The sequence below is a fragment of the Corella eumyota genome, chromosome 5 (genome assembly GCF_963082875.1).
Source record: "Corella eumyota chromosome 5, kaCorEumy4.1, whole genome shotgun sequence".
NCBI lineage: Eukaryota > Metazoa > Chordata > Ascidiacea > Phlebobranchia > Corellidae > Corella > Corella eumyota.
In genome coordinates, this window is record NC_137494.1 from 13,372,167 (window position 1) to 13,392,356 (window position 20,190).

Here is a 20,190-nt window from a genome sequence, read left to right on the forward strand (position 1 = left end):
GGTAATACAAAAGTTAGAGCTAATTTTTATTTTGGGTTTAATTAGGTCACGTGATATTTTTGGCCAATGATATTGCATATAAATTTTTTTAAAAAAATAAAAAATTTTAAATTAAAAAATAATTGCTTCGTGAGAACTGCACAGGTCCAATTAACGTGTTCACAAAATATTTTTTAAAAATATTAATATTCATAAAAGTTATGACACTTTTATTAAAAATTTATGAAATCTCAAAACCTCAAATTTTATAATTAAGTAGACGCGCATTGACGTAACTAACATTCAAGATAAAACATTTTGCAAAAATTTTCATTAGAACAAAAGTTAGAGCTAATTTATTTTGGGTTTAATTAGGTCACGTGATATTTTTGGCCAATGATATTGCATATAAATTTTTTGAAAAAAATAAAAAATTTTAAATCAAAAAATAATTACTCTTTTAGAACTGCACAGGTCCAATTAACTTGTTCACAAAACATTTTTTAAAAATATTAATATTCATAAAAGTTATGACACTTTTATTAAAATTTTAAGAAATCTCAAAACCTAAAATTTTATATTTAATTAGACGTACATTGGCCTAACTAACATTCAAGATAAAACATTTCGCAAAAATTTTTGGTAATACAAAAGTTAGAGCTAATTTTTATTTTGGGTTTAATTAGGTCACGTGATATTTTTGGCCAATGATATTGCATATAAATTTTTTAAAAAAAATAAAAAATTTTAAATTAAAAAATAATTGCTTCGTGAGAACTGCACAGGTCCAATTAACGTGTTCACAAAATATTTTTTGAAAATATTAATATTCATAAAAGTTATGACACTTTTATTAAAAATTTATGAAATCTCTAAACCTCAAATTTTATATTTAAGTAGACGCGCATTGACGTAACTAACATTCAAGATAAAACATTTTGCAAAAATTTTCATTAGAACAAAAGTTAGAGATAATTTATTTTGGGTTTAATAAGGTCACGTGATATTTTTGGCCAATGATATTGCATATAAATTTTTTGAAAAAAATAAAAAATTTTAAATCAAAAAATAATTACTCTTTTAGAACTGCACAGGTCCAATTAACTTGTTCACAAAACATTTTTTTAAAATATTAATATTCATAAAAGTTATGACACTTTTATTAAAATTTTAAGAAATCTCAAAACCTAAAATTTTATATTTAATTAGACGCACATTGGCGTAACTAACATTCAAGATAAAACATTTTGCAAAATTTTTTATTAGAACAAAAGTTAAAGCTAATTTTTTGGGGGTTTAATTAGGTCACGTGATATTTTTGGCCAATGATATTGCTGCATATAAATTTTTTGAAAAAAATAAAAAATTTTAAATTAAAAAATAATTGCTTTGTGAGAACTGCACAGGTCCAATTAACGTGTTCACAAAATATTTTTTGAAAATATTAATATTCATAAAAGTTATGACACTTTTATTAAAAATTTATGAAATCTCAAAACCTAAAATTTTATATTTTATTAGACGTACATTGGCCTAACTAACATTCAAGATAAAACATTTCGCAAAAATTTTTGGTAGAACAAAAGTTAGAACTAATTTTTATTTTGGGTTTAATTAGGTCACGTGATATTTTTGGCCAATGATATTGCATATAAATTTTTTGAAAAAATAAAAAATCTTTAAATTAGAAAATACCTGCTTCGTGAGAACTGCACAGGTTCAATTAACGTGTTCACAAAATATTTTTTGAAAATATTAATATTCATAAAAGTTATGACACTTTTAATAAAATTTTAAGAAATCTCAAAACCTAAAATTTTATATTTTTTTAGACGTACATTGGCCTAACTAACATTCAAGATAAAACATTTCGCAAAAATTTTTGGTAGAACAAAAGTTAGAGCTAATTTATTTTGGGTTTAATTAGGTCACGTGATATTTTTGGCTTAATGCGCATTTATTAAAGCTAATAATTTTGATTTTTGAGAAACAGCAATTTATATGAAATATGTTCATACCTTTTATGAATATTAATATTTTTAAATAATATTCGTAAAATAAGTTCATTATAATATATATTTGTTTTTTTACCGCAAGATGTTGAACAAGAGTCTTTTTTTATGTTTTGTTTTTTTAATAAAATCGTAATTTTTAAATGGTTGAGACCATTTTAAAAACGTTAAATGATAGCAGATTGCAAGTACCTATTTTGCATAAAAAAAAACAAATGTGTTATCTTTTTGAAAAAAAAAAAAATTTTTTGACGCGGGAATCGAACTTTCAGTTTTTGATAATAGGGCAGACGTCTTTACCACTAAGCTAGCACTACCTTTCGAAACAAACATGCAATTCTGCGTACGTAATCAAAAAATTTAAAAAAATGTATCGAAAAAAGAACTTGTGGTTAATATTTTGAAAGATGAATCGATTATCGGGTTAACACATTTTAATGAGCACAAAGATTTGTTTCTTTGTTCTTTATTTTCATTGCAGTTTGACTTTTCGAGACTTACTCTTTATAATCGTAAAAAAATAAACAATGTTACTTTTCTTGACACTTAAAACTTAATACAGTCACTTAATTGCAATGATATTTATTCTCGTTCAAAATGCAAAAAATGACACCAAAATACGAAATTAAATCTCTTAAAAAACCATTCGAGGTCAAATGTGAAACCAATGCAAAGTCAAAAGCTCATTTTCTGTCCCCCAACAAAAAACGATCCCAGACTTAGCATCCCAAGTGTTCCAAGGTCATGAAAACGACCAATTTCAAATACACGTCGCCAATTAGGAACAAAAAGAAGAACCTGAAAAAGACAAGTCCCTAACCTTAAAGGTGCTCTGAATTGGTGCAGATTCAATGAATCAAGAAGCACAATGTTATGAACTGGCACCATAATAATAAGCGACAACATTATGCCCTCCTTTAACCAATCGCACATCAAGTAAAAAACAGATTCATCAAAAAATATTGAACTTTCAGAAAATAAATAAAAACGATCCGCAAACATAATCGGCCAAGCTGTCAGCTTACATGATAAAACTATATCTATTAACTAAGAACGAGAATAATGATAAGAAAATAAAAACAAAATAAAGAATTAAATCGGGTCAGTTCGTTCCGTCAGTTCCGTTAAAATCAGTCAATAAAGAAAAAACGTCATAAGAACTATGGCAAGTCCTCGCATTTGCTTGAGTGACATGCACATTGTGTAGCAACCTTATATGTTACTTCTTTCGTAGAGCCATCAGGACATGTCAACGTAGCGGTACGCTCTTCAGTCTCCACAGTAGAGCAACAGCTGCACATCTTAGTAAAGTTGTTGGCTTCTAAAGAGTAGGTCGACTTACTGATACAAGTACCTTCGCAAGTTGTAAATGCAATTGCCTCGTCGCTAGTGCAACCGTCGACTGTAAGAGTTTCAGCGCAGCCTGTGATTGGTTGACATTCGCTGGTAGTTCGTTCTGTAAAAGAGTTTGAAAATTTTAAATTAAAAATAAAATTGAAACAGGTAATATTAATAAAAAAGTGCAAAAACAACAAGTTTTTAAAGTTAAAACCATGCATAGCCACGGTATATAATGTGTGGTTTAATTGTTATTAATAGTAAGTAAAAAACCTAAATAAAATAAATTCCAATTCACCTTTATCGCAATAAGTACAGCATCCATCTGGAGTAGTTCTAATTAAGTCAGCTGGGCAATTCTCGTCCATTGGTAAGCAAGCAACAGCACTACAAGTGGTGTAAACTTCGCCTGTGACTGGGTTCATGCCACAAGTACAAGTAGTACAAGTGTCACCGCTTGGACTCCAAGATTGGCCAACCTTTGATAAAAATTGATATCAATATTTAAAATTGAATAAAAAATTAAGTTTAAGTACGCAAGGACGGAGTTACTAAAGTTGAGGTAAACTCAAGTTAAGGCCAGTTGCGGATTAAACTTAAGTTAAATAGTTAAAAAATTAACCCGCTAGAAAAGTGCCTTAAACAAGAACTAATCCTAATCAGAAATTAAGTTGAGACACCTTTAGTGACCCACAGCAATCAAAGTAAAATTAGGTTAAAATAACTTAGTTTTAAAAACCTAAATACCTTAACTCGTAAGGCGGTTAAGCTTTATTTCGATATTTATTTATCTTCTAAAATTTATTAAAACTTACCGAGTGTTCTTCACCATCGTAGTGACAAGTTACTGGTACACAATCACCACAGCAGGCGCCAGAGATTGGAACATAAGTGTAACCAGAGCTACATTTACCACATTGGATTGAAGTACATTCGGACTCGTACTCACCGTTAACGTTGGGATAGGCAGAACAAGAACAGTCCAAGCAAACATCTTCTTTCCAGGTGATACCAGGGCTGTGTTGTTCGCCGTTGTATACACAGTATTGTGGTGCAGTACAAGTTCCTGTAGAATAAAGGGAATTTAGCTTTAACAAAAAATTTTTTACAAGTTTAAGTTGAGTACTACCTGCATGTTGTAGCGTATACCTAAATAAGAGATTTATCCTTGACGTAAGAATGCCGATTTCTTAGCCAAATATAAAAAAACTTTTATAACCCAACTAAGTCCTAATTTGTTTTGCTATTTTCATATATTTGTGGTCGTTATCGCAAACGATTTATAGGTTTGTACCCCCAACTTCGAAAGTGCCCCCAACTTGCCCTTAACAAAAGTGCCCTTAACTTCAAAAGTGCCCTCAACTTCAAAAGTGCCCTCAACTTCAAAAGTGCCCTCAACTTCAAAAGTGCCCTCAACATCAAAAGTGCCCTCAACTTCTCACTTTAAGATGCCATTAGGGGCAGGTAAAGTTAAACATCCAAGTAGTACAAGTCATAAAAAAAAAAATAATTAATAAATAAACCACCTTTATTATTTCTTTAAAAGTAGGTATATTAAAACGCTTAAAAAACACAAAAATACTTACGGCAAATACATCCACAATCGTCGGTTAAGTCGGTAGCTTCCCATCCTTCTTTACATTCAATTGGTTCCACGCAAGTATTACAAACACAAGTAGCTTGCTCACAACATTCGTTCTCGACAACAATCTCGATATGTTTATTGCTTGAACAGTAGGTGGCGCCAACAGCACATCGTGATACGTCACAGACACATTTCGGTGCGGTACAGCATGACGATGTTGGTAAGTAGACCAACATTTGGTAGGATTCGCATTGTGGAGCATCAACGACTGGACAAAGAGAGCTAAAAAAACAAAGTCAAAAAAATGATAATTTTTCTCTAGTACCATGGTTGGTGACCTAACAAAAAAGGCTTTTAGATGAGAAATATTAAGCTATAAACAAAATGAAATCTCTGCTAAGACTGCACTTAATCAGCAGCTTGATTATCAGGCAATTACAATCTTTGATTTTCCAAAATGCCAAAGGCAACTCGAGACTAGGTAAGAGTAACTACTGATGTTACTCCATATCTAGTCATTAAGTAGATCTTCACATATCAAGAATAAATAAACAAAACAGTTACTAAATAAGAAATCTTAACTTTACTTTTCTATAAAAAAAGATATATTAAATTAAAGCTAAACTTGTAGAAATAGATATAACCTCCTACCTATCACATACACAGACTTCTTCATATACTGTTGGACAACAGCTTGGTAAGTTGTATGGACACCATACGCTAGCGGTTGTGATCGATTTGTAACCTTCACTGGCAAGGCATCGTGGTCCGTCATATACAGGACAAGCATCTTCATCGCATACACATTCGCTTGAGTCTGGGCAGCATAAACCTTCGGTTGTAGTTTTCTGAAAAAAAATTTAAGTTTTGATACTTCGTTATACTACTATATTTGTTTAAAAAATGATTTTTAAAAGTTTGCTAAAAAAAGTATAAGACTGCATATATCTTAACAATAGGTTTTGAAAGTATTATAAGTTATTTGTAAAATATTTTAGTTAAAAAAAATATATTAGCTATTAATTTTTAAGAATTATAGATTAAAATAGACAATTTTAGGCTATACTTCAATAAACATGTAGTTACATGTGCTTTTTAAACTATCTGTCTTGTTCAAAAACATTTTAAATGCGCTTTCCATACCATCAACTCCTGCTGAGCCAGCACTTAATCAGCAGTTTAACTATTGAGCAACTATAATCTATAATATCTGGCAACTCGAGACTAGGTCGGGATAACAGTTGTTACACCATAATAAGGTCGCGCATTCGACCTTGCCACATCGAGGATAAAAATATATACAATGAAAAAATGATAAAGTGCTTCTCCCTAACCATTTTAAACTACAAAATAATTCAAAAAATATTTTTAATACCTCAATCTTGTATCCTGATGGGCAGTATACAATATCGGCTGGGCAGGTTGATTTATCACATACACAAGTGTAAGTTACACAACATTCACCAGGGTTGACTGCAGTCAATACTTCACCAAGACCACAAACTGGTTGCACGCATACAGGACAAGTAGCGCGTACACATCTAAAAGTTGAACTTTATTAAATATTTTTCGTATTTTAACGATCTTGATTCATTAGTAAGAAAATTCAAATACGAAAAAAATGTTATAATAAATTGCTTTTAGCGCGACTCGAACCCTGGAACCTTCGGGCTATAACCCAAAGACACTACAACTAAGCTGGTTAATTTAATATTTTTAAAAAAAAATTGGAAAATGAACTTGCCTGCATTCGTAGGTCGAGCAACATCTACCGGTCGAAACAAGTTGAAGTTGCATTCCTTCTCCCTCGCAAGGTGGCGTAACAGGGCAGTCTTCTGGGTTGCATTCGCACACTTTAGATTCACAACAATCTCCTTTGACAGAGACAGCAGTTTCACCTTCCTACAAATCAAACGTTAAAAACAAATTATCTTTAAACATATTATATCACATAGACTGTATAGAAATACTACTGCTATAAATTAACTGTAACATGGTGTTGTGACCAAAACACTTGTCCTCACTACATGACGTCCTAAGTTCGATCCTCACTGCTTTCATGCTGTAGCGTCCTCAAGTAAGGCGCTAATAAACAGTATGAACTCCTGGTGAGCCAGCACTTAATCAGCAGCTTAATTATCGGTCAATTATAATCTATATAATATTCCAAACTGGCAAAGGCAAATCAAGACTGGGTCGAAGTAACTGATGTTATTCTATGTGGTTGTAAAGTTGACCTTCCCACGTCGAGGATAAATAAATATAAAAAAAAACTTACTTCACAAATGACGTTGGATACTGGACATAATGCGGTGTTGCATACACAAGTAAATTCAACGCAACATTCGTCGTGGACAATACTTTGTACTTCCTCGCCAGGGCCGCATTTTGGTTGGCTGTAAATCGGGCAAATGACATCCTAAAAATAAATAAATGTCACTAAGATAATTAATAAAATTTCATTTACCAAAAATGTAACCAAAAAAGTTTAAAACACTTCAACTGTAAGAGTTTATTTATTTTTGTATTTTCTAACTTTTAATATAACTTGTGCTATTATGCTTACAGCGCATTTTTCTTTGGGTATACATTCGAATGCAGGACAGCAGATATCTTGGGTAAATTTCACTAAGATTTCGTCTTCTTTACAAGTAGGTTCAGCTGGGCAAGTGGTAACGGATTGAACCTAAAAAAAAAATTATTTAAAAAAAAATTAAAACTAAAAAAAAATTAAAAAATCATTCTTAGACAAACTAAAGATAAACGTACAATTGTTCCATCGGAAGAGCAAGTTCTTGTGATGCAAGGATCAGAGCAGAAGGTCCAGAATTCGCCAGCGCTTCGTCCGTTTCCTAACTCATCAATACAGACTGGGCATTGGGTTGGTAAGACACAAACTCCATTAAGAAGTACCTAAGCAATTTAAAAAAATTATATTTAGGCTTTGGTATTAATTATTAAAATAAATTAGGAATTGTATTTTAAATGTTTTTTTTTTATTTTTTTTTTTTAAATATTTTTTTTTAAATATTGCTCAAGCAATATACAAAAATATTAACATCTGAAATTACCAAAAGCTACTTAAGACTGGCTGTAAAGTCGTTATTTCTACATCATGAATAAATAAAATAAAGTATTTCTACTATGGTTAAAAAGTTTACAAAAATACCATCTATTTATAAAAACACTCACAGTATTATCTGGACAGAAGCAACCTTCGGAAACATATTCGTTTGCAATGTTCTCATAGTTTTTGTAATTGTCACAAGTCTTTATAACACTTGGTCCGCAAGCTCTGTAAACCTTGTCAGCAGAACACATCATTGGACAGAAGAATTCGTCTCTCCATTCAATACAATGTCCTTGTACTCTACAAGCTGAAGCTAAAGCAGAAAGGGCTTCGCAGCCAGTTCCACCTTTAAAAAAGTAAAAGTATGAGGATATCATATATTTTTTTTATATTTATTTATCCTCGATGCGTTAAGGTCGACTTCACCGCCTAAACATAGAGTAACATCAGTTACCCCGACCCAGTCTCGAGTTGCCTGTGGCAGTTTGGGATATTATAAATTGTAATTGCCTGATAATTAATCTGCTGATTAAGTGCTGGCTCAGCAGGAGTTTGTAGCGTTTATAGCGACTTACTCAAGGGCGCAACAGCATGAAAGCACAGAGGATCAAACCCAGGACATCATAAAGTGTAGTGACTAAACGTATTAAAAAAAACAATAAGACAAAGTTCTGACACTTACCGTTACAAATGCTTGATACACACGATGAAACGTACATTTCGGCATCCACAGGGCAGCTATCGAATGTAGTGGTAGCTACAGTAGAGCAGGTATCTCCTTCTAAGCAATAATCGACACAAGTCATGTACATTGGTACTGGTGAGTCGCAGTAGAATGCAACAAAATCGTCAACACTTCCTATAACCTAAACAGTCAAAAAAAATAAAGTTAAAATATATGGAAAACCAATGTTAAAGGCTATAAATAAATAAACATAGAGTAATATCAGTAACCTCGACTCAATATCAAGTTGCCTTCGAAAGTTTGGAATATTATAGGTTATTTTAAGCTACTGGTTAAGTGTTGACTCAGCAGGATTTTATACCGTTTATAGCGCCTTACTTAAGAAAGCTACGGCATGAGAGCAAGGGTAATTGAACCCAAGACCCAATGTAGTGGTGTTCTGACCACTACACCACGCTGCCGTTTTTTTGTTACAACGTTGTGTGATAACTAATAAGCCAGACCTCAATACTAAGCATTTTTAACAAAAAAGTTTAAAAAAAACTCACATCTACGCCACAGAACATATCATTATCTTTTACTCCATCGCACTGTCCGCAAAGACCAAGCGTAGTTCCTCTATAACTGGTTGGTACTCGTACAGTCCAGGAATGACCGTCGGAGCTAAGAGTAACTGTTACGCTGCTTGCTGACGACACAACTTTTACGTCATTGCATGACGTCAAAGAAACAGTGAAGCCGTTCTTGTAGATCGTGTTTTCGCTGGTAACGGCCATTTCTTCTCCGTCGATTTGAACCTTTGAAAAAATATTTAAAATTTATAATTTTTTTTCGTATAGGTTTTGTTATGCAGTAGTTACATATTATATGATACCATAAGAATTATAAAAAGAAAAAAAACGAAAAATTTTTTTTTTGAATATACATGACATTTTAGAATATACAGTACAAAAAATCTTAAAAAAATAATTGAAAGCTTACCATATCTCCTCCAACGAGACGTGCAGTGCTTCCAGCTACTCGGTCCAATATTTCCAAGTATTCAACACATACCGAATCGCCACAAGCAACTCGACTAACTGTAACTTCGAAGTCTTCATCACCTTGGTCTTTAGCAAGAGTGAATACTCCGATACCGTTGTTGGTCATTGATCTTGAATCGAAGGTATTCCAAGCAATGTCTACTCCGCTACAGAAGCCTGTTAAAAAAATGAATAATAGTAAAATTAGTAAAAAAGTAAATAAATATTAAAATAATTGAAAAAACAATTTTTTGGCATAATATTTAGAGCACTTGGCTCATTTATTACATCTTGTTTTTTTTGCTACATTTTTAATATTAAAAATATTTAACCAGTTGGTAATACTAAAACCTAAAGCACTTCTATATATAATCATTTGTATACCAACAACAATAAATTTATGTAAGAAACTAGATTTTAACTATCAACTTATAGCCTATGAATTACAACTTACAGTCACAAGCATATTCAGTACAACAGCCATCAGCAGTTGGCACTAATGTAGCAACAGTTCCACCACTACATGTAGGAGCTGGTCCAGTGTAACAAGCCTTTCTTTCACATGTTATAACATCGTCGGCAACGCACGTGCATTCAGAACAAGTATCTTTAGGATCGGCGAAGCATTCTCCGATAACGTATGATGTACCAGCAGTGTCTCGGCATCCGATAGTCTGGCAACTGCAACAAAATTTAGTTTTTTTTTTGTATTTTTCTTTATCCTCGATGTGGGAAGGTCGAGACCTAAACACAGAGTAACATCAGTTACTCCGACCCAGTCTCAAGTTGCTTTTGGTAGTTTGAAATATTATAGATTATAATTGCCCAATTTTTATGCTGCTGATTAAGAGCTGACTCAGCAGGAGTTCATACTGTTTATAGCGCCTTATTGTAACGATCGAGTCTGATTGTTTTTCGTATTATTCCGGATAGATACACATGCAACCGTTCACAAACTCGCAACACGAATACTATATACAAATACATCCGAAACACTTAAACTAATACATCATGTGATAAAGAACACGTGATAGAGATGAGGGCTAAAATATCGGCAATAGGTGTTTTTTTGTTTTTTGTTTATATCTTTATCCTCGATGTGGGAAAGTCGAATGCGCGACTTAAACATAGAGTAACATAAGTTACTCCGTCTCAGTATCGAGTTGCCTGTGGCAGTTTGGGATATTATAGAGACTATAATTGCCCGGTAATTATGCTGCTGATGAAGTGCTGGCTCAGCAGGAGTTCATACCGTTTATAGCGCCTTACTCAAGGGCGCTGCAGCATCAGATCACTGGGGATTGAACCCACGACCTCATGTGTGGTGTAGCAAGAGTTCTTACTACTACACCACGCTGCCAGTTGAAAAACACGTGATCTGAGGAATATATAATCTGAGGAATATGTGTAAACACGTGATCTGAGGAATATATAAGACTTTGGCGTAAACAACAAGATGGCGGATTCGTTACATTATTAAAGGGCGCTACAGCATGAGAGTAGTTTGGATTACGTGATGTACTTTTGATTAAACAATTTATTTGCTTTGAAATATCCTTGCCCTTTTTAAAAGAGTTACTGAATTGATGATATTGCTTTAGTAATAACTTTTAACAATTCATTACAACAGTGGCAATTTAAAAAAATAAATTTCCTAAAAAAATGTTTTTAGCAATAACTTTTCAAGAATTTGTTTTAATTTAGATGAAAAATGAAATAACTTTAGCGTGTTTTAGAACACTATTAGACCATTGCAAAGGGTTTATGTCGAAAAACTTTCGTTATGTTACACTTATGAAGAAATATCTAACCTGTATTCAGGACAGCATGCCTCAATTGAATTGATTCTTACTTTACGTTCATTCAATCCACAGAACGTGACTGGGCACTTGCTGGGTTGGCAAGTACATTTATAAACGGGACAGCAGTCGTAAGACACAATGGTAGGTTCATAATATTGCTCGCATGTGGGCACAACTTCATCGCATTTAGATTGGTCACAAACACATTCAAACACTGGACAACATCCTCCGACCTTTTGTACAAGTTCGTAACCATTTGAGCATACTGGTTTAACAATTGGTGGACACTCAACAGGTTTGCAGACGACGCCAGTTGTTGTACAAGTACAATCTTCACAGTCGGCAGACCAGCACTCGCCAACCTTTAAAAACATTTTTTTCAATACTTATTTCAATTCTAAAACATAAAAACATATTAAAATCAGTTGATATATACAAATATATATTAAGTGTAAACAATAAAATATAATATTGTCAGATTTACACTGCTGATCAACTTTTTATTTTTTGAAATTGTTTGTAGATTTTTTGGAGTTGTGAAAGGAACTTTTATATAATATTTGTTGGACAAATTATAATTAACAGTATTTAGATTTCTAAAAAAAAAATTAAAAAAATTCCTTTTTTGTAAAATACAATTCAATGCAATACCTGTTTAGTGCCATCAAGACAAGAAACAGAAGATGGTGTACAAACAGGGCAGCATTCTCCCTCAGGTATAGTTTCAATATATCCAACTGGGCATGAAATTGGATCACATAGTTGTGGAGTACATTTAATCTCACCAGCGATGCAGATGCAGTTTGTGCAACCATTGTCTTCTTTCCAAATCGAACCGGTCTATAAAAATAGTGATTGTATTTTTGTATGGAAATAAAGTGACTACTTAAATACGAAATGCTTTCTTAAATGAAATTAATGTCGCACCAAAAAAGTTGGCAAAAAATATAACATTAATACCTTGTATTCCATATCAGCTTTATAACATGGACAATCTTGTGGTGCTACACAATTTTCACCATCCCACAAAGTTCCAACAGGACATTTTGTATCTTCAGTGCCTTGGAAGCCTGGACATACGCCAGAGATGTCGAAAACACAAGGTACAGTAGGTTCCAAAGTTGGTCCAGGGATAAATTTATCAACATAACTACAAGGAACAAAAGTAGATATGTCATTTTGAGGAGCGAAAACTTCCTCAACAATTTCAACAAATGGTGTAGCAGAAAGAACTGGTTTAACAACATTAGTATTAGGAATAAATTGGCTATTAGGCATTATAACTTCTTCTACAACTTTAATAATTGGCTGAGAACCAAAAGATAAAAGATCATTGTAGGAAGACAAATCCTCGCGAATTGGAGAAATTAAAGGAATATTAGGAATAAAAGTATCAACGAAATTGCAAGGTTCAGGACCAAAAGTGGAAGGAGCTGGAATGAATTGGTTTTCAGCATAACCAATTGGTGCTTTGGGATGGTTGGGAATGTAACCGTCAAAGTAATCACATGGTGCTGGGCCAAAACCACATGGAGTTGGTGTAACTAAAGGTACTTTAGGTTGAGATGGAATAAAAGTATCCACATAATTGCAAGGTTCAGGGCCAAAAGTGCTAGGAGTTGGAATATATTTATCACCAACAAATTCTACAGGTACTTTAGGTTGAGATGGAATAAAAGTATCAACATAATTGCAAGGTTCAGGGCCAAAAGTGCAAGGAGATGGGATATATTTATCTCCAACAAATTCTACAGGACCTTTAGGTAGGGATGGAATGTATCCACCGACTTGGTCACAAGGTATTGGTCCAAAGCTGCTTGGAACTGGAATGAATTGGTCTTCAGCATAACCAATTGGTGCTTTTGGTTGGTTGGGAATGTAACCGTCAAAGTAATCGCATGGTTCTGGGCCAAAACCACATGGAGTTGGGGTAACTAAAGGTACTCTAGGCTGAGATGGAATAAAAGTATCAACATAATTGCAAGGTTCAGGGCCAAAGGTGGAAGGAGTTGGAATATATTTGTCTTCAGCATAACCAATTGGTCCTTTAGGTTGGCTAGGAAAGTAACTGTCAAAGTAATCGCATGGTGCTGGGCCAAAACCACATGGAGTTGGGGTAACTAAAGGTACTTTAGGTTGAGATGGAATAAAAGTATCAACATAATTGTAAGGTTCAGGGCCAAAAGTGCAAGGAGTTGGGATATATTTATCTCCAACAAATTCTACAGGACCTTTAGGTTGGGATGGAATAAAAGTATCAACATAATTGCAAGGTTCAGGGCCAAAGGTGGAAGGAGTTGGAATATATTTGTCTTCAGCATAACCAATTGGTCCTTTAGGTTGGCTAGGAATGTAACCGTCAAAGTAATCGCATGGTGCTGGGCCAAAACCACATGGAGTTGGTGTAACTAAAGGTACTTTAGGTTGAGATGGAATAAAAGTATCCACATAATTGCAAGGTTCAGGGCCAAAAGTGCTAGGAGTTGGAATATATTTATCACCAACAAATTCTACAGGTACTTTAGGTTGAGATGGAATAAAAGTATCAACATAATTGCAAGGTTCAGGGCCAAAAGTGCAAGGAGATGGGATATATTTATCTCCAACAAATTCTACAGGACCTTTAGGTTGGGATGGAATGTATCCACCGACTTGGTCACAAGGTATTGGTCCAAAGCTACTTGGAACTGGAATGAATTGGTCTTCAGCATAACCAATTGGTGCTTTTGGTTGGTTGGGAATGTAACCGTCAAAGTAATCGCATGGTTCTGGGCCAAAACCACATGGAGTTGGGGTAACTAAAGGTATTCTAGGCTGAGATGGAATAAAAGTATCAACATAATTGCAAGGTTCAGGGCCAAAGGTGGAAGGAGTTGGAATATATTTGTCTTCAGCATAACCAATTGGTCCTTTAGGTTGGCTAGGAATGTAACCGTCAAAGTAATCGCATGGTGCTGGGCCAAAACCACATGGAGTTGGTGTAACTAAAGGTACTTTAGGTTGAGATGAAATAAAAGTATCCACATAATTGCAAGGTTCAGGGCCAAAAGTGCTAGGAGTTGGAATATATTTATCACCAACAAATTCTACAGGTACTTTAGGTTGAGATGGAATAAAAGTATCCACATAATTGCAAGGTTCAGGGCCAAAAGTGCAAGGAGATGGGATATATTTATCTCCAACAAATTCTACAGGACCTTTAGGTTGGGATGGAATGTATCCACCGACTTGGTCACAAGGTATTGGTCCAAAGCTGCTTGGAACTGGAATGAATTGGTCTTCAGCATAACCAATTGGTGCTTTTGGTTGGTTGGGAATGTAACCGTCAAAGTAATCGCATGGTTCTGGGCCAAAACCACATGGAGTTGGGGTAACTAAAGGTACTCTAGGCTGAGATGGAATAAAAGTATCAACATAATTGCAAGGTTCAGGGCCAAAGGTGGAAGGAGTTGGAATATATTTGTCTTCAGCATAACCAATTGGTCCTTTAGGTTGGCTAGGAATGTAACCGTCAAAGTAATCGCATGGTGCTGGGCCAAAACCACATGGAGTTGGGGTAACTAAAGGTACTTTAGGTTGAGATGGAATAAAAGTATCAACATAATTGCAAGGTTCAGGGCCAAAAGTGCAAGGAGTTGGGATATATTTATCTCCAACAAATTCTACAGGACCTTTAGGTTGGGATGGAATGTATCCACCGACTTGGTCACAAGGTATTGGTCCAAAGCTACAAGGAGCTGGAATGAATTGGTCTTCAGCATAACCAATTGGTGCTTTGGGTTGGTTGGGAATGTAACCGTCGAAGTAATCGCATGGTGCTGGGCCAAAACCACATGGAGTTGGGGTAACTAAAGGTACTTTAGGTTGAGATGGAATAAAAGTATCAACATAATTGCAAGGTTCAGGACCAAAAGTGCTAGGAGTTGGAATATATTTATCACCAACAAATTCTACAGGTACTTTAGATTGAGATGGAATAAAAGTATCAACATAATTGCAAGGTTCAGGGCCAAAGGTGGAAGGAGTTGGAATATATTTGTCTTCAGCATAACCAATTGGTCCTTTAGGTTGGCTAGGAATGTAACCGTCAAAGTAATCGCATGGTGCTGGGCCAAAACCACATGGAGTTGGTGTAACTAAAGGTACTTTAGGTTGAGATGGAATAAAAGTATCCACATAATTGCAAGGTTCAGGGCCAAAAGTGCTAGGAGTTGGAATATATTTATCACCAACAAATTCTACAGGTACTTTAGGTTGAGATGGAATAAAAGTATCAACATAATTGCAAGGTTCAGGGCCAAAGGTGGAAGGAGTTGGAATATATTTGTCTTCAGCATAACCAATTGGTCCTTTAGGTTGGCTAGGAATGTAACCGTCAAAGTAATCGCATGGTGCTGGGCCAAAACCACATGGAGTTGGTGTAACTAAAGGTACTTTAGGTTGAGATGGAATAAAAGTATCCACATAATTGCAAGGTTCAGGGCCAAAAGTGCTAGGAGTTGGAATATATTTATCACCAACAAATTCTACAGGTACTTTAGGTTGAGATGGAATAAAAGTATCAACATAATTGCAAGGTTCAGGGACAAAGGTGGAAGGAGTTGGAATATATTTGTCTTCAGCATAACCAATTGGTCCTTTAGGTTGGCTAGGAATGTAACCGTCAAAGTAATCGCATGGTGCTGGGCCAAAACCACATGGAGTTGGTGTAACTAAAGGTACTTTAGGTTGAGATGGAATAAAAGTATCCACATAATTGCAAGGTTCAGGGCCAAAAGTGCTAGGAGTTGGAATATATTTATCACCAACAAATTCTACAGGTACTTTAGGTTGAGATGGAATAAAAGTATCAACATAATTGCAAGGTTCAGGGCCAAAAGTGCAAGGAGATGGGATATATTTATCTCCAACAAATTCTACAGGACCTTTAGGTTGGGATGGAATGTATCCACCGAATTGGTCACAAGGTATTGGTCCAAAGCTACAAGGAGCTGGAATGAATTGGTCTTCAGCATAACCAATTGGTGCTTTGGGTTGGTTGGGAATGTAACCGTCGAAGTAATCGCATGGTGCTGGGCCAAAACCACATGGAGTTGGGGTAACTAAAGGTACTTTAGGTTGAGATGGAATAAAAGTATCAACATAATTGCAAGGTTCAGGACCAAAAGTGCTAGGAGTTGGAATATATTTATCACCAACAAATTCTACAGGTACTTTAGGTTGAGATGGAATAAAAGTATCAACATAATTGCAAGGTTCAGGGCCAAAGGTGGAAGGAGTTGGAATATATTTATCTTCAGCATAACCAATTGGTTCTTTAGGTTGGCTAGGAATGTAACCGTCAAAGTAATCGCATGGTGCTGGGCCAAAACCACATGGAGTTGGTGTAACTAAAGGTACTTTAGGTTGAGATGGAATAAAAGTATCCACATAATTGCAAGGTTCAGGGCCAAAAGTGCTAGGAGTTGGAATATATTTATCACCAACAAATTCTACAGGTACTTTAGGTTGAGATGGAATAAAAGTATCAACATAATTGCAAGGTTCAGGGCCAAAGGTGGAAGGAGTTGGAATATATTTGTCTTCAGCATAACCAATTAGGCCTTTAGGTTGGCTAGGAATGTAACCGTCAAAGTAATCGCATGGTGCTGGGCCAAAACCACATGGAGTTGGGGTAACTAAAGGTACTTTAGGTTGAGATGGAATAAAAGTATCAACATAATTGCAAGGTTCAGGGCCAAAAGTGCAAGGAGTTGGGATATATTTATCTCCAACAAATTCTACAGGACCTTTAGGTTGGGATGGAATGTATCCACCGAATTGGTCACAAGGTATTGGTCCAAAGCTACAAGGAGCTGGAATGAATTGGTCTTCAGCATAACCAATTGGTGCTTTGGGTTGGTTGGGAATGTAACCGTCGAAGTAATCGCATGGTGCTGGGCCAAAACCACATGGAGTTGGGGTAACTAAAGGTACTTTAGGTTGAGATGGAATAAAAGTATCAACATAATTGCAAGGTTCAGGACCAAAAGTGCTAGGAGTTGGAATATATTTATCACCAACAAATTCTACAGGTACTTTAGGTTGAGATGGAATAAAAGTATCAACATAATTGCAAGGTTCAGGGCCAAAGGTGGAAGGAGTTGGAATATATTTGTCTTCAGCATAACCAATTGGTCCTTTAGGTTGGCTAGGAATGTAACCGTCAAAGTAATCGCATGGTGCTGGGCCAAAACCACATGGAGTTGGTGTAACTAAAGGTACTTTAGGTTGAGATGGAATAAAAGTATCCACATAATTGCAAGGATCAGGGCCAAAAGTGCTAGGAGTTGGAATATATTTATCACCAACAAATTCTACAGGTACTTTAGGTTGAGATGGAATAAAAGTATCAACATAATTGCAAGGTTCAGGGCCAAAAGTGCAAGGAGATGGGATATATTTATCTCCAACAAATTCTACAGGACCTTTAGGTTGGGATGGAATGTATCCACCGACTTGGTCACAAGGTATTGGTCCAAAGTTGCTTGGAACTGGAATGAATTGGTCTTCAGCATAACCAATTGGTGCTTTGGGTTGGTTGGGAATGTAACCGTCAAAGTAATCGCATGGTTCTGGGCCAAAACTACATGGAGTTGGTGTAACTAAAGGTACTCTAGGCTGAGATGGAATAAAAGTATCCACATAATTGCAAGGTTCAGGGCCAAAAGTGCTAGGAGTTGGAATATATTTATCACCAACAAATTCTACAGGTACTTTAGGTTGAGATGGAATAAAAGTATCAACATAATTGCAAGGTTCAGGGCCAAAGGTGGAAGGAGTTGGAATATATTTGTCTTCAGCATAACCAATTGGTCCTTTAGGTTGGCTAGGAATGTAACCGTCAAAGTAATCGCATGGTGCTGGGCCAAAACCACATGGAGTTGGTGTAACTAAAGGTACTTTAGGTTGAGATGGAATAAAAGTATCCACATAATTGCAAGGTTCAGGGCCAAAAGTGCTAGGAGTTGGAATATATTTATCACCAACAAATTCTACAGGTACTTTAGGTTGAGATGGAATAAAAGTATCAACATAATTGCAAGGTTCAGGGCCAAAGGTGGAAGGAGTTGGAATATATTTGTCTTCAGCATAACCAATTGGTCCTTTAGGTTGGCTAGGAATGTAACCGTCAAAGTAATCGCATGGTGCTGGGCCAAAACCACATGGAGTTGGTGTAACTAAAGGTACTTTAGGTTGAGATGGAATAAAAGTATCCACATAATTGCAAGGTTCAAGGCCAAAAGTGCAAGGAGTTGGGATATATTTATCTCCAACAAATTCTACAGGACCTTTAGGTTGGGATGGAATGTATCCACCGACTTGGTCACAAGGTATTGGTCCAAAGCTACAAGGAGCTGGAATGAATTGGTCTTCAGCATAACCAATTGGTGCTTTGGGTTGGTTGGGAATGTAACCGTCGAAGTAATCGCATGGTGCTGGGCCAAAACCACATGGAGTAGGGGTAACTAAAGGTACTTTAGGTTGAGATGGAATAAAAGTATCAACATAATTGCAAGGTTCAGGACCAAAAGTGCTAGGAGTTGGAATATATTTATCACCAACAAATTCTACAGGTACTTTAGGTTGAGATGGAATAAAAGTATCAACATAATTGCAAGGTTCAGGGCCAAAGGTGGAAGGAGTTGGAATATATTTGTCTTCAGCATAACCAATTGGTCCTTTAGGTTGGCTAGGAATGTAACCGTCAAAGTAATCGCATGGTGCTGGGCCAAAACCACATGGAGTTGGTGTAACTAAAGGTACTTTAGGTTGAGATGGAATAAAAGTATCCACATAATTGCAAGGTTCAGGGCCAAAAGTGCTAGGAGTTGGAATATATTTATCACCAACAAATTCTACAGGTACTTTAGGTTGAGATGGAATAAAAGTATCAACATAATTGCAAGGTTCAGGGCCAAAAGTGCAAGGAGATGGGATATATTTATCTCCAACAAATTCTACAGGACCTTTAGGTTGGGATGGAATGTATCCACCGACTTGGTCACAAGGTATTGGTCCAAAGCTACAAGGAGCTGGAATGAATTGGTCTTCAGCATAACCAATTGGTGCTTTGGGTTGGTTGGGAATGTAACCGTCGAAGTAATCGCATGGTGCTGGGCCAAAACCACATGGAGTTGGGGTAACTAAAGGTACTTTAGGTTGAGATGGAATAAAAGTATCCACATAATTGCAAGGTTCAGGGCCAAAAGTGGAAGGAGTTGGAATATATTTATCACCAACAAATTCTACAGGTACTTTAGGTTGAGATGGAATAAAAGTATCAACATAATTGCAAGGTTCAGGGCCAAAGGTGGAAGGAGTTGGAATATATTTGTCTTCAGCATAACCAATTAGTCCTTTAGGTTGGCTAGGAATGTAACCGTCAAAGTAATCGCATGGTGCTGGGCCAAAACCACATGGAGTTGGGGTAACTAAAGGTACTTTAGGTTGAGATGGAATAAAAGTATCAACATAATTGCAAGGTTCAGGGCCAAAGGTGGAAGGAATTGGAATATATTTGTCTTCAGCATAACCAATTGGTCCTTTAGGTTGGCTAGGAATGTAACCGTCAAAGTAATCGCATGGTGCTGGGCCAAAACCACATGGAGTTGGTGTAACTAAAGGTACTTTAGGTTGAGATGGAATAAAAGTATC

The 20,190-nt window shown here is 35.5% G+C and overlaps 1 protein-coding gene across 1 annotated transcript; it reads right to left on the minus strand.

Moving 5' to 3' along the window:
• Positions 1–2,557: 2,557 nt before the first annotated feature.
• LOC145753209 (von Willebrand factor-like) lies at positions 2,558–13,877 on the minus strand. Its single transcript, XM_082569607.1, has 18 exons — positions 12,454–13,877; positions 12,145–12,333; positions 11,503–11,855; positions 10,146–10,372; positions 9,651–9,868; positions 9,218–9,466; positions 8,667–8,850; positions 8,107–8,330; positions 7,684–7,827; positions 7,481–7,600; positions 7,193–7,333; positions 6,659–6,816; positions 6,290–6,455; positions 5,566–5,762; positions 4,916–5,196; positions 4,145–4,395; positions 3,628–3,808; positions 2,558–3,447 (listed from the first exon to the last, which is right to left on the minus strand). The coding sequence occupies exons 1-18, from the start codon at positions 12,769–12,771 to the stop codon at positions 3,152–3,154; spliced, it is 3,897 nt and encodes a 1,298-aa protein (XP_082425733.1). The 5' UTR covers positions 12,772–13,877; the 3' UTR covers positions 2,558–3,151.
• Between the last annotated feature and the right edge of the window lie 6,313 nt (positions 13,878–20,190).

Coding starts and splice junctions, on each gene's coding strand:
- LOC145753209 (XM_082569607.1), bottom strand. CDS start 12,771: ATGCCTAATAGCCAATTTATTCCTAATACTAATGTTGTTAAACCAGTT. Junction 11,856..12,144: donor GTCTTGATGGCACTAAACAG/GTATTGCATTGA, acceptor ATGTTTTTAAAG/GTTGGCGAGTGCTGGTCTGC. Junction 7,828..8,106: donor GCTTCTGTCCAGATAATACT/GTGAGTGTTTTT, acceptor TAAATTGCTTAG/GTACTTCTTAATGGAGTTTG.